Source organism: Geotrypetes seraphini, chromosome 12, assembly GCF_902459505.1.
Source record: "Geotrypetes seraphini chromosome 12, aGeoSer1.1, whole genome shotgun sequence".
Taxonomy (NCBI): Eukaryota; Metazoa; Chordata; class Amphibia; order Gymnophiona; family Dermophiidae; genus Geotrypetes; species Geotrypetes seraphini.
In genome coordinates, this window is record NC_047095.1 from 29,314,062 (window position 1) to 29,328,493 (window position 14,432).

Sequence of the window (14,432 nt, forward strand, 5' to 3'; positions counted from 1 at the left end):
AACCCACCATTCACAGACTTTCCTGTATCCCAAGTCATCATGCATTATGGCAAATGCAGATCCATAGCTGATATCCAGACTTGTAGTCAATTAAGTCACTGTTACCTGTCAGTCTTCTCTAATCAAGGCATCTGCCCTGTCACAACTTTTAGGTGCCTGAGCACTGATTGGCTCAGGCATTGACAGGAAAGTAAGGCTTGACAGATCAGACCTGCCAGAAAATTTTGCCCCTTCTCCTCCTTCCCCCTCCAGCATGAGGGATGCCCACTGCTTCCTGCCACCGCATTAAAGCAACCACCCCGACACCCCGCCTCCCAGCAGCAGGAGGGATGCTCATTCCCTCCCACTGCTGCTGTCAAGCAACCCCTTCTCCTGACACCCCCACCGGCAGCAGGAGGGATGCCCACTCCCGCTACTGCCATCAAATAGCTGCCCCCCCTGGCTGCAGGAGGGATGCCCATTCTATCTTGCCATCATCGTGTCCCCGACGACACCCCCCTCCCCCACCTTGTTAATGAAGGCCGGCCGGAGATACACCTACTCCAGCAGACCTACCTCTTCAAAATGGTGTGCCTTCCCCTCCCCAGCGCATTCTGGGATGCGCTGGGGAGGGGCCCAAGGCTTTGATTGGCCCAGACGCCTAAGGCCCTCACATAGGATGGACCTTAAGCAACCTGAGCCAATCAAAGCCTTAGGCCCCTCCCTGGTGCATTTGGGATTGGGTTTAAGGCTCTAATTGGCCCAGACGCCTAAGGCCCCTCCCATAGGAGTTGCCTGAGCCAATCAGAGCCTTAGGGGGAAGGCCCACCATTTTGAAGATCAGGCCTGCTGGCTGGAGGGAGTAGGCATCTCTCTGTCCGGCCTTCGTGAACAAGTTGGAGGGGTGGGGGTTTGCTGGGGGCACTGCGGTGGTAGGGGGAGGGAGTGGGCATCCCTCCTGCCGAACTTTGATGTGTGATCTTTTTTTTTTTAATATGTGGGTGTATTCTGTGTATGTGCCAGTTGTTATCACCAGCGATCAGCACATGCAAATTTAGCAACCCTCTGCAACTCTCTGTGAACTTCATTTGCATGCGTGGTTTTTTAAGAATGACTTGCCATTTTGAAATCTTTACAATAGTGGCCCGTCGGATTTTACCGCAAACATTAGATAATCTTCCCCTTAATCCTCTACTGCCCCAGGTACATTAGATAAATTTTGATCCCATGGGATAGATAGGGAAAATGCTTGAAGTACCTGTCTGCAAACCGCGTTGAATGTGGCTTTATAACTATAAAAGGCAGTATACAAGTCCCAATCCCTTTCCCTCTATAAAGTTGTACTTTACAAACTGGGGAGTGTTCCTGCAGGGTGCTGTCTTATGATATCACCCATTTGTAAGAATATTTATCTTGCTGTCTCTAGAGAATGCTTGATACAGGTAAGTAACTTTTACCATCAATGGTAAACCCAGACTTTTAGGGGACAATTCTATAACTTGCCATCTCAGTTTAGGTGCCACAAAGGGGCTCATTGTTGAGGTATAACAGCATCTGGATGCACTTAAGCCAATATTAGTGTAAAGCTGCTTTTGTGTACCAAAATTTAGGTACCATTACTTACTTCAGGTCAATGGCTGGTGTAAGTCAGTTCACCTAAATGCACTTTACAGTACATGTAAATTCCAAAAGCATCTGAAAACTAGGCTGTTCACAAAAATGTAATGTTCTCTTCCCCCCTATACTCATCCTCCAACCCCATTATGCTGTTCCTTCCTTACATTAAGCTCTTGTAAACTGTGCGGAGCTCTATAGTTATGGAGAGGATGCGGTATATAAACTTAAAGTTTAGTTTAGTTTATGTAAATGATATTATACTATAGATTGTGTGCATTGCTTGTTGACACATCCATAATCCACCCAAATACATCCCCCTCCACTTGCAGTTATGCACAATAATACTTAAGTCTAGGCCCCAATCTATGGAATTGCCCTATTAGTAATAATGGGTATAGAAATCAAATAAATAAATGATGCCATACAGTGATGACACTCACATATGGGACCATTAATCCTGTTTATCCAAGAAGAAGGTTGGATTATAGTGAGAAGCAAGAAACAAATCACAGTAAATTCAGAAATGTATTGCATCTATTTATATTTCAGCAGTTTGAGTATCAAGTTCATGGTAAAATGACCAAAAATTGCCACAGAATATTTAATAGGTACAAAAGTACGTATATACACCTAGTAGAATATTGTAAATTAGCACAAACTGTTTTCCTACAGTATAATTCAATATGTTTTCCTACAGGATTTGGAAATGATAATAGCCAAAAGGAAACTGGAAATTAAAGATATGAAATGTGAAAATTCATCTCTGAAGGAGAAAACTGCACATGACAAGGAAGCTCTGAAAAAAGCAATTCGAACCCAGAAACAAAGAGCTCAGCATTTTAAGACTATAGCAAAAAACGTCCCCTATCAAATCAGAGCCCAGGCAAGTGTGTGGGATGTTATTTTGTTTAGTGTACCTTGACTTCAAAATATTTCTACATCCACACTGAAGCTGTCATCTTTTTTCTTAATACTGCATGTGTGCCTTGTTATAATCTAATATAAGATAATAGTGCTCCAGAATGTTTTGGGTTTCTGCCAGGTATTTGTGACCTAGATTTGCCACTGTTTGAATGGTTTGAAACCATTGGATACCGGGCTAGACAAACCATTGGTTTGACTCAGAATGGCTCCTCTTTTCTTATTTTTGTAAGGTATTTGTTACCATAACCCTGCTTTCTATAATTTACTTGATTAGACAATATTAAAATGAAAGGAGATTCCAGACATATCTATAACTAAGAAAATTTTTAAATAATTGATACTTGTAGAAAGATTTTCTGTGATTGGCATTTCTACTCTTTGTTACTGCATTGCTTTGTTATTTTTCTTCAAATGCACCCATCTCCAGATAAATTTCTCTCTCCTTTTAATTTTTCACACTCTTAACTCCTTCTTTTACGAAACTGCGATAGCAGTTTCTAGCATGGGGAGCTGCGTTGAATGGCCTGCGCTGCTCCCAATGCTCTTTGAGTTCCTATGAGCGTTGGGAGCAGCAAGGGCCATTCAGCGCAGCTCCCTGCGCTAGAAACTGCTATTACAGTTTTGTAAAAGAGGGGGGTATATTTGTCCTTCAAGTAAATAGGTTACAGGTATTAATCTCTATAAACAATAAAAAGATGGGTCCTTTAGAGCACAATGCTGACAATAACCCGCTCAGGTGGTTGCAAGTAATAATAAAAAAGTGAGTAACTGGAAGGAAGTTTATTCCTAGCCCTCATGGATTTCTCTAAGATTTGCTAAAGGTCATGTCTTTATAGCCTTCCAATATGAAGTCCTGTTAAAATAACTTGTCGTTATGCTAAAATAGAATTAACCTGTTCCTGTACAGAGTTTGATACTTCTCTCATGTTGGAAATAGAATGAATACACATTTATTCCAGACAATAACAAAATATCTCTATGACTTAAAATGCTTCACTGCCATCACCCACCAGGGCCCAGAGGCCTTTGACCATTTGACAGTTTAGACAAGCACAACAAAGGCTTTGCTTACACACCTGTTCACATGTTTCTGTCTTGCTTATCTTTGATCTGCCTAAGTTGTCTTCCTAGAATAGGCCCAAAATAGGCACCTGGGGCCAGATTCTGTATAGAACGCCTACATTAGGCACTGCTAGATGTCCTAATCAAGGATGCTTAGTGATGCCTAACTTTGGAATCTGCACTCAACATTTTTTTAAATTGGCATGCTAATTGACTGCCAGTTTTCAGCCAATCAAAAAAAATAAAATAACCAATTAATCTTCTTTTCAACATCTTCTTTGTGACACACATGAAGGGGTGGGTAATGAAAATAACTTTTACACAATTTGATATAATATGATATACAATATGTAATGTATGATTGGAAAATATTAGAAGGGTGGGGGGAGGGAGAGGGGATAAAAATATATTTAGAATATTATGTATTAGATATAAAAGTGATATTGTGTATTCATTAATTGTATTTCAATATTTTGTACACTTTATGTAAAATTTGAAAATGAATAAAAATTATAAATCACAAAAAAAAAAAAAGTAAAGCTGAAAAAAAAAAAAATCACCAATTAACAGTTCCATGTGGAACTCTTAAGATGTCTAACAATGCCTAAGTTGAGACGCCCTTCGACACACCTATCTGAAAAGTTAGGGGCATGGGTGTCGCTAGGCATCAGAGTTAGGCACTGGTAAAGCCAAGTAAAATCTGGTCTAATGTACCAGTACCTACCTCTAGAACACATGTTGATGCCTAAGCATACCTAGGAGTTGCTAGGCAGGAGTCTATAAAAGAAGGTTAAGGGTTGATTGACAACCGTGCTGAGCATCACTTACAGTGTAGGCGCAATTAGGTGCCGTTTATAGAATCTGGCCTTTGGTCTCCAACATAGTTAACCTGTAGAAATATATTTTCTAAAGTTGCCCAGACTATATTCAGATTGAGAAAAATGCACATAATGTCATTCAGTGCCTTGCTTAAACAAATTTTGTTGATTTTGGGACAAAGGCTAGGACTGGATAAATAGTTAAGACTTTTTATACACTCCACTCAATAACTCAGTCAATTCAGCAAAGTTGTTCTGAACCAAAATATACTAATATATTTTCAAGTCACTTAGAATCAGTGCAGTGGCAAAGGCATTGAATATGTAACAACATAACTTAAACTGTAACAAAAGTATATACAATGTATGTCCAGGAATCCACTTGCTTATATCCACAATAGTGCTCCTGTTACTCCCATTTCTTACCACTGGGTGTGGTAGGAATCAAACATAATTCTCCTATTCTTGGTCCTACTGTAAGGTGCATATAGGATTACTAGTTCTCTTTAACACAATTATCAGTTGTCTCAGCAGCTGTTATCACTTACAGGTAGCTGACAACCTTGATGAAACTCAGGTTGTTTCAACAATGGCTCTCTGATTGGGATCCTGTTAGATGTACCTGGACCCTTTCAGGACTCCTCCTGCGATAATAGTGTTGTCCCTTCAGCTTTAAGATGTTCCTGAACTACAATGGTTGTGGCCAGGGTGCCTTGCTGTAATTCACAAATGTAGATCAGACTTCCCTTTGCCTTTCTGGGATTACAAGGGATGTAGACATGCCTCTACCCTCCAGCAAATTATGACAGGGAAGTGGATTTGGCACCTATACTTTTCTGTCTCACTCTTCTAGCCTAATAGTTTACTAATCTGGGTGACCAGCAATGGACTTTTTAGTTCTGAGCTCTTCATTTGTAAGGCTTGGCTTGAAGGCTCTCCCTAGCAGATGGATGTACAAAGTCCAGGAGTAGTTAAATCTAAGGCATGTCTTTCATAATTAGAGGAGAATTCTGCTGCCTCCCACTAATTATGCTAGATACTTCTTTTGTAAGATGCCAGACTGTCTGCCTACAAATGAAGTCTCCCAATAATCTAAAATGTAAACTTTCTAAGAACACTTAACCACCACCACCACAATCTGTTGCAATCAAACCACTAAAAATATTTACCAGCAAAACATATATTAATAATTTTTGGGGAGGAAACTCTGTGTGATAAATAATATGAGAAAACCGTAGTCTTTAGTACCACTGACTGCTTATAAAAAACAAATGGTGGACCCAAACAAGCTCAACTTGTCAGTGTAATTTAAACATCATATTAAGTTCCTCATTTTGCAGGTATTTCTTGTAGTATTTGTTCAAAAAGTGTAAATATGCCCCAATTGTCAAAAAAATCCAAAATTTTCTAACAAAATTCTGTAATAAATCTAATCCACTTAATGGTGACAAGCGGGTAGAATGAATGAGGTCCAACAAAGTGCTCAATTTCACTATGTGTGTACTCCCATTGAAAGGTCACTTGGACACACAAAGTCAGAGGCATGAAGAAAGTACAAGAGGTTTATTACAGAATGCATGCTGGACCCCTGAGCTCCAAGCTGGCTCAGAAGTGCCGAAACCAGGAAGTTACAGAGATATTTATTCATTTTTCTGGCTATACAACTGAATTCTAGAAAAAGCTTTTCACATGTTACTTTTCTTAACACTCATTGGTTCTAAGCTCACACTAGCAGGTCACTAGCAGGACACTTATCTAACTCTTACAGTTAAATGTACAGAAGGGCAGGGTACATCATGGCTCAAACTCTTATCTATTCAGCTTACAATGTGGTAAGGTAGGGACATACATTTTAGGCAGATGAAGTCAATAGATTGTACACTGTTTTCATGACCCTACACCATCATTCACTTTACAATATAAGGTCGCTTATAATTCAGATAGAAATTGAAGGGCATACTGGACTGCCACTGAACACTCTTGAACTGTGTCTGTGATGATGAAAGGTGCATCAAAAAATGTGATGATGTCACTAAAATGACAACAGAGCAAAAACTTTGCAAATAAATGAATGAAGCTTAAAAATAATGTGCTCACAAAGGGAACACATGCTTAATATAATGGAATTCCATTTTATAGAATCATTCAAATCCCAATCAGTTGTTGCCTCCAGTTGAAAAATCCAGAATTGTTCATGCACAACTAAGGGCTCCTTTTACGAAGCCGCGTTAGCGGCTTTATCGCACCGCAGCGTTTCATCACGCGCTAACCCCCACACTAGCCGAAAAACTACCGCCTGCTCAAGAGGAGGCAGTAGCGGCTGGCGGCTTAGCACGTGCTATTACATGCGTTAAACCGCTAACGCGGCTTCGTAAAAGGAGCCCTAAATGTTGAGGCCTATCATGCATACACCTTCCCCAGAGGATTTGGCAACCTCCTTGATGATAAACCATTTAATTTGAGAAAAATTGTGTTGACACTGTATCAAATGCTGGACCATGGGTGCTATGTATATGCAACTTATCTCAATGTTATACCAGCACCTAAGGGCTCCTTTTACTAAGCTGTGATAGCGTTTTTAGTGCGCACAAAATTTTAACGTGTGCTAAACCCATGCTATGAGGCTAGAACTAACGCCAGCTCGCACAGCAATTCTGTGTGCTTAGCGCACGCTAAAACCGCTATCGCAGCTTAGTAGAAGGAGCTTAAGTTATAGATGCTTACTGACAGCTGACTTGATTTAGGCACCTCTAGGCACAATTCTACAAATTGAATCGAGTTACTGTAGGAACTGTTTATAGAATCAGGACCTTGGTGACATAGTGAATCTGCTCTTTAATATCCTTCATCTTCTCTGCTTTTATTTATGGGCAGCTTCTGAATCAAACTGGTGACGGTGATCAGAAGCATTAAAAAAAACCTTTTTTCCTCCCTTTTTAAAAATCATTTCTAGTACCCCCTCCTGCTGTTTAATATTTTCTGTTAATTAATTGAACCCAAAGGGGGTTTTGCTATTGTAAAATGGGTAATATTAGAAAACTTGTCCCTAGTTCCATTTCTTTATTATATAGTAAGACATGTTCCTCTTACAGGACACTTCACTTTCCTTGCAGATTTGGGAAGCATTGGTGCTTTAAATCTTCTATACTCTAAAATTTTCCTGTTTAAAAAATATCCCTTAAGGTTTGCTTTTCAGCAAATATTTCTAGTATATTTTGAACTGGTTGAACTTGTAGTCTGTTTCTTGATAGAACTAAAGATGTTTATTTTGGCTTGTCAGATTTATCTTTTAGAAAATATATGGTTTATGCCAGTGCAGCCTGAATTTTTATCCAGAAAATCACAGTACACCAGATGATGAAGACAAAATAGACTTCCACTCCCTTCTTTCTCGCTCTCATTTATTTCCTCCCCCTCCCCTGTTATCCAAAGCATGACTGCATCAATGGTGTCAACAGTAGCAGCAGTTAGCATAGGGCTATGTGTTGCTGGAAACCTAAAGATGCCGAAAGGCCAGGGCTGTAAATATTCTTTAATTCACAGGCCCTATGTTGACTACCAGTCACAGTGCAGGTCTATAGAAAGGAGGAATAGTCCTATTTCTGTGCCCCCCCTCCCCCCATCTGTAATAATGTGATCCTACTTGGGGTCCTCACACACAGTTTAGGAACTGTCCAATTTAGGTGACATATTATTTGTATTGGCTAAGAACATAAGAACATAAGAAGCGCCATCTCCGGATCAGACCTTCGGTCCATCAAGTCCGGCGATCCGCACACGCGGAGGCCCTGCCAGGTATACACCTGGCTTATTTTATAGCCAACCATATCTTTATATGCCTCTCTCAAGGAGATATGCATCTAGTTTGCTTTTGAAGCCTAGGACTGTCGATTCTGCAATAATCTCTCCTGGGAGAGTATTCCAGATGTCAACCACTCTCTGTGTGAAGCAGAACTTCCTGATATTAGTCCTGAACTTGTCCCCCCTTAGCTTCATTTCATGTCCTCTTGTCCGTGTCAAATTGGACAATGTAAATAATCTCTGCTCTATTTTGTCGATTCCTTTCAGTATTTTGAAGGTCTCGATCATATCCCCACGCAGTCTCCTCTTCTCAAGGGAGAACAATCCCAGTGTTTTAAGTCGATCCTCATATTCCAGTTTCTCCATACCCTTCACCAGTTTAGTCGCTCGTCTCTGCACCCTCTCCAGCAGTTTTATATCTTTCTTTAGGTAGGGAGACCAATGTTGGACACAGTATTCCAAGTGGGGTCTGACCATTGCCCTATAAAGCGGCATTATAACTTTCTCCGATCTACTTGAGATTCCTTTCTTTATCATGCCCAACATTCTATTTGCCTTCTTTGCCGCTGCCGCGCATTGTGCCGACGGCTTCAGGGTCCTATCTATCAGTACACCCAGATCCCTTTCTTGTTCACTTTTTCCCAGAGTTGCACCTGACATTCTGTACTCGTATTCCTTATTTTTACTGCCTAAATGCATTACCTTGCATTTCTCCACGTTGAACTTCATCTGCCATTTCTCCGCCCACTTTTCTAACCGACACAAATCTCTCTGGAGTTCCTCACTGTCCTCCTGCGATCTGATTGCCCGGCAGAGTTTTGTGTCGTCTGCAAACTTGATGATCTCACTGGATGTTCCGTTTTCCAGGTCATTGATATAAATATTAAAAAGGATCGGCCCAAGTACTGAGCCCTGGGGTACACCACTAGTCACTTTCTCCCAGTCGGAGAACTTCCCATTAATGCCCACTCTCTGCTTCCTGTTATCCAGCCATTTGCCTATCCATCTTTGTATATCTCCCTCTATGCCATGGCTTTGTAGTTTCCTGAGAAGTCTTTCGTGTGGGACTTTGTCAAATGCTTTCTGGAAGTCCAAGTATATTATGTCCACCGGCTTTCCACTATCAATTTGCTTGTTTACGGTCTCAAAGAATTGGAGTAAATTCGTCAAACACGATTTCGCTTTCCTGAATCCATGTTGACTGGGTTTCATCAAGTCGTGTGTGTCCAAGTGCTGAACTATGCTATCCTTGATCAGTGATTCAATCATCTTGCCGGGGACAGACGTAAGACTCACAGGTCTATAGTTGCCCGGTTCTCCTCTTGATCCTTTCTTGAAAATTGGCGTGACGTTCGCTTTCCTCCAGTCGTCTGGTATCTGACCAGTTCTGATTGACAGGTTTGCAAGTTTTTGCAATAACTCTCCAATTTCAACCTTCAATTCCTTCAAAACTCTCGGGTGAATTTCATCCGGTCCAGGGGATTTGTCACTTTTAAGTTTGTCGATCTGGTAGTATATCTGATCTAAGTTCACTTCAAATGTGGTGAGGCTGTCCTCTATTTCTCCTGTAAACAGTTTCTCCGCTTCAGGTATTGTTGAGGTGTCCTCCTTTGTAAAGACGGACGCAAAGAAGGAATTTAGTTTGTCTGCGATTTGTTTATCTTCCTTGATGTACCCTTTTCTTCCCTTGTCGTCCAGGGGTCCCACTGCCTCTTTTGCAGGTTTTTTCCCTTTCACGTATCTAAAGAAGGGCTTGAAGTTTTTGGCCTCCCGGGCTATTTTTTCCTCATAGTCCTGTTTTGCTTCCCTCACCGCCTTGTGACATTTCTTCTGTTCATCTTTATGTTTGTTCCAGGCTTCGGTTGTCTTCGTGCATTTCCATTTTTTGAAAGAGTCCTTCTTTTCTTTTATGGCTTCCTTCACCTGTATGGTAAGCCATGCCGGTTCTCCTTTGCTTTTAGTTCTCCGATCTTTGGAAATCCTCGGAATGTAGAGATCTTGTGCTTCTGCAATAGTATTTTTCAATAGGCACCATGCCTGATCTACTGTTTCAAGTTTGTCCACCATCTTCTCGAGTCGTTTTGTTACCATGGCTTTCATGCAATCGTATTTACCCTTTTTAAAGTTTAAGGTGGTGGTTAAGGTTTTGGCATGTTTCCCTTTCCCGATGTCAAGTTTAAAGTTGATTACATTGTGATCACTCGTTCCCAGTGGAACCATGACTTCTACTTCTGTTATCGGTCCGGTGAGACCATTTAGGACCAAGTCCAAGGTGGCGTCGCCTCTTGTCGGCTCTTTTACCATTTGCTCCAGGAAGCAATCCCCTAGCACCTCCAGGAATTTGGCCTCCTTGCCGCAGTTGGAGGCTCCTAGTTTCCAGTCTATTCCTGGGAAATTGAAGTCTCCCAATATAACTACATTGCCTGTCTTGCATACTTGTTTGATTTCCTCCATCATTTCTGAGTCAGTGACCTCCGCCTGTCCTGGGGGACGATAGTAAAGGCCAATTTTTGTATCTGCGCCATTGCGACCAGGAATTTTGATCCAGAGGGACTCCAGCTTCTCTTTCCTGTCTGTTGTAATCATTCCAACAGAATCTATTTCTTCCTTAACATATAGGGCAATACCTCCACCTTTCAGCCCTTCTCGATCCCTTCTATATAGTTTGTATCCCTGTAGTACTGTGTCCCATTTGTTTTCTTCATTCCACCATGTTTCTGTTATGCCAATGATATCCATGTTCTCATGTCTTGCTATCATCTCTAGCTCTCCCATTTTGTTTCCTAGACTTCTAGCATTTGTATACATACATCTAAGTTCCCTTCGTGTTGCCTTTTTGGACCTTCTACTCTTGGCTGTCCTCAAAGTTTCATTTATGGTATCCTTTACTGCTCCTGTGTTATCTCCCATGTTTGCTGTGTGGTCATCCCATCCTGTGTCTGAGTTGTCCCTTCCTGCTTGTTCTCCTTTGTTGGCTGTGAGGTCGACCTCTCTTGTGTATGAGTAGTAGTCCTTTGTTCCTACGTCGGTGCATCCTGTTTTCCGTGCCATCGACCGGCGGTCGACTGTCGGCTTTCCCCTGTCCTTCAGTTTAAAGCCTTCTCTATTGCTTTCTTCATGTTGCCTGCCAAAACTCTTGCTCCTTCCTTGTTGAGGTGTAGTCCATCCCTTCTGTAGTACTTGCTTTTTCCCCAGAACGCCGTCCAGTTGCGCACGAAGTCGAAGCCTTCGTCTTCGCACCATCGTCTCATCCAGGCGTTGATCACTTGCAATTCCCCTTGTCTCTTTCCATCTGCTCTTGGTACAGGGAGGATTTCAGAGAAGGCCACCTTCACCTCCCTGATCTTTAGTTGTCTTCCGAGTGAGCGGAGCTGGCCCTTCATCTCTTCCCTGTCATACTTCCGCCCGCTCACATCATTTGTTCCCACGTGGATAAGCACAGCGGTGTCCACTCCCCGTGCGCCATCTATGATCCTGGAGATCCTGTTAGTCACATCCTTTACTCTTGCTCCAGGCAGACAGGTGACGACTCTGTCCTCTCTTCCTCCTGCGGTGTGGCTGTCCACATGTCGTATAATGGAGTCGCCTACGATGATCCCCATCTTCTTTATTCGGGAGTTCCTTGGGGGGCGTAGGTCCACGTCCTTGGAGTAGGGCCAGTCATCTTCCTCCAATGATACTCTTGAAATTGTTTCCTGTTCTTTGGGTGGGGGGACATCTTCCTGTGCTCTCACTATTCCTCCTGGTGTGCGGTTGTCTCCTACCTCGTCTTCGTTTTCTATATTGAGTATTATCTGCCAGTTAGTTTTAATTGTGTTTGTATTCCGTAATTGGAATGTCCTTCTTCAGCAGCATTCTTATATAGATAGTTAATGTTAGCTTTTAAAAAAAATTGCTCCTTATCTACAGATCATGCAGATTATAATTAAGTATAGAGCTCTGTTGCATTGATTTATAATAGTGAGGCAACTTGAAGCTTATAATTGGCAGTACCATTTTCTATTCAGGGGATGAAAAATAGGGAAAAATCATTTTGCTACATGATCTGTTTATGTTTTTAAATTCTTCAGGACAATAGCTTATCTGAGGCACTTTCAGCTTGTAATATCTGGAAAAGTCGTCATGAGAGGGCTGTAGAAGAAAAGACAGAATTGGAGATTCAGTTCAAAACCCTGACCAAGTAAGATTATAACTGACAATCTAAAATAGCTAATATGCTGTTTATATCTTAAAAGTTTCATAGTTTAAAATAAGTCAAACAACAGGTGACTAGTATAAATTTTTAGATCAGTGGTTCCAAACTTCTTCTAGAGGACCCTCATCCAGTTGTTTTTTTTCTAAATATCTACATTGAATATATTCATAAGAGAAATCTTCATAAATTGGCTCCACTGCATGCAAATTTGTCTCATGCATTTCATTGATATCTTGAAAACCTGGGATACATTTGAAAACCACTGATTTCGATGAAGTGTCCATTTTCAAGAGAAGCCAAGCCTTCAGAAAGGACAAGACTCGACAGCTTGGGATCTGTCATAGTATTATTTTGGAGATCTTTATCTTGATGTGGTCTGGAAACCCAGTCTATTTTGACACCATTCATCCAGCAACTTACTATTATATAGATTAGTATGCTAATAATAATCCTTTAATAATGGTGCTCATAGAGTTATATAAAATGAGTATTAAATTATGATCATTTACATTCTTATTGGGAAATAAAAATTGTAAATGGCAAAATTAAAGCTTTCATGTAACTTTGACATTTTTCTTTTTTTTATTTATAAATTTCATATTACTTATCAAGCATATAAACTTGTACAGAAAGAAATTGAACTTAGATCATATTCAAAAGGAAAATACATGGTATCAACCATCAAATATAAGATAATTTACATTTTAGGTTCAATTTACTCAAGTCCACATAGATCCAAGATTTACTATTGGTGGAAAATTAAGAAAATACAATAGAAACAAGAACTTGAAGCTGAGAGCAAAATGTGGTACATATTTCTTTTAACGAGCTTAAGATTTTAAGATTTTTCTTTTCCCAGTCGGGTGAGTGACAGGAAAGAAGTTAATTGAAATGGTTCAAAGAAAACATACTTATTTGCTTGGTGATGCACAATACACTTACAAGGATGACGCAAATAAAAAGTAGCCCCCAAGGCTAAAACTCCTGGCTTAAGTAATAGAAATTCATGCCTACGCTTCTGCGTCTCACGTAATAAATCTGGGTACATCTGTATTCTATGGCCAAGGAATTGTTTCTGTCTAATTTTAAAGAATAGTTTCAAACTCCATGATTTGTCTGGTTGCAAAGCTACAGTTATTATCAAAGTTGCTGGAGTAGCAATTTCTTTGACGTCTCAAGAAGAGCTGAGACGTCCATAGCTTCTTGGTTTAATAGTCCTTGATTTTGAGGTTGATCTCTTAAAGGTAGATAATAAACCTGAGAAAGTGGAGGTAAAAGATCCTCCGATATGCCGATATTTTTTAATCATTTCTCTCGGAGCCACCATTGCGACCCTAACAAAGTTTATCAACCTTAAATTATTACTCCGTGACATATTCTCTAAAGTTTCAATTTTCCTTCTAAGATTTGTATTATCTTTGATTAATGTCTCTTGTATCTGTTTAAAGGAAATTAAATCTTTTTCAATCTTCTTAGTATTGGATTTAGAGTCATTCAATTCTATCTTAACCTCTTTCAATTCCTTTGTATGCTCAATCAATTTTCCTTCTATATAATTAAAGTGGGGATTTATGTCTTTCCCAAAATTAGCCACAAGATCCCAGAGAGCATCAAAAGTCACCTCAGAGGGTTTATTTAGAAAAGTTTGCTCTTGACCAGTGAAAAAGTGCTCACCACTCTTTGATTCTTCTTGTTCCTCCTCCAACTGGGTAATCCCCGCTCCTGCAGATGAAAATTCCTCCGGTTCCTTGGACTGGCTCTCCCGTTGGATTGCTCCTCCTTCTAAGCTTTCCAGCGATGTCTGCTTTGCCTCTGGTGATGGAAACAACCCTTCCTCCAGGGTTTTCTCACCTCTTGGAGAACTTGTTTTCCGGGGCTGCAGAGGCGGAGCTTGAGTGTAGGTGCTGAGAGTTGTGTCGAGCCCAGGGAGAACTGCTGCCGAACCACCCATACGCAGCGTCTCCTGCGGGCCGCCCTCCAACGTTCCTGCTACATTCTGCATGCACCTCAGGATTTCTTCAATAGTGCCGACGGGG

The 14,432-nt window shown here is 40.8% G+C and overlaps 1 protein-coding gene across 7 annotated transcripts in view; it reads left to right on the top strand.

The window, feature by feature from the left end:
• Nucleotides 1-14,432, top strand: part of ODF2L (outer dense fiber of sperm tails 2 like) — a 142,474-nt gene that overhangs the window by 62,885 nt on the left and 65,157 nt on the right. For all 7 annotated transcript variants that reach the window (XM_033916903.1, XM_033916901.1, XM_033916902.1 and 4 more), the window contains 2 exons: nucleotides 2,294-2,479; nucleotides 12,272-12,381. In XM_033916903.1, the coding sequence (XP_033772794.1) occupies nucleotides 2,294-2,479; nucleotides 12,272-12,381 (296 nt within the window). The remainder of the gene's footprint in view (nucleotides 1-2,293; nucleotides 2,480-12,271; nucleotides 12,382-14,432) is intronic.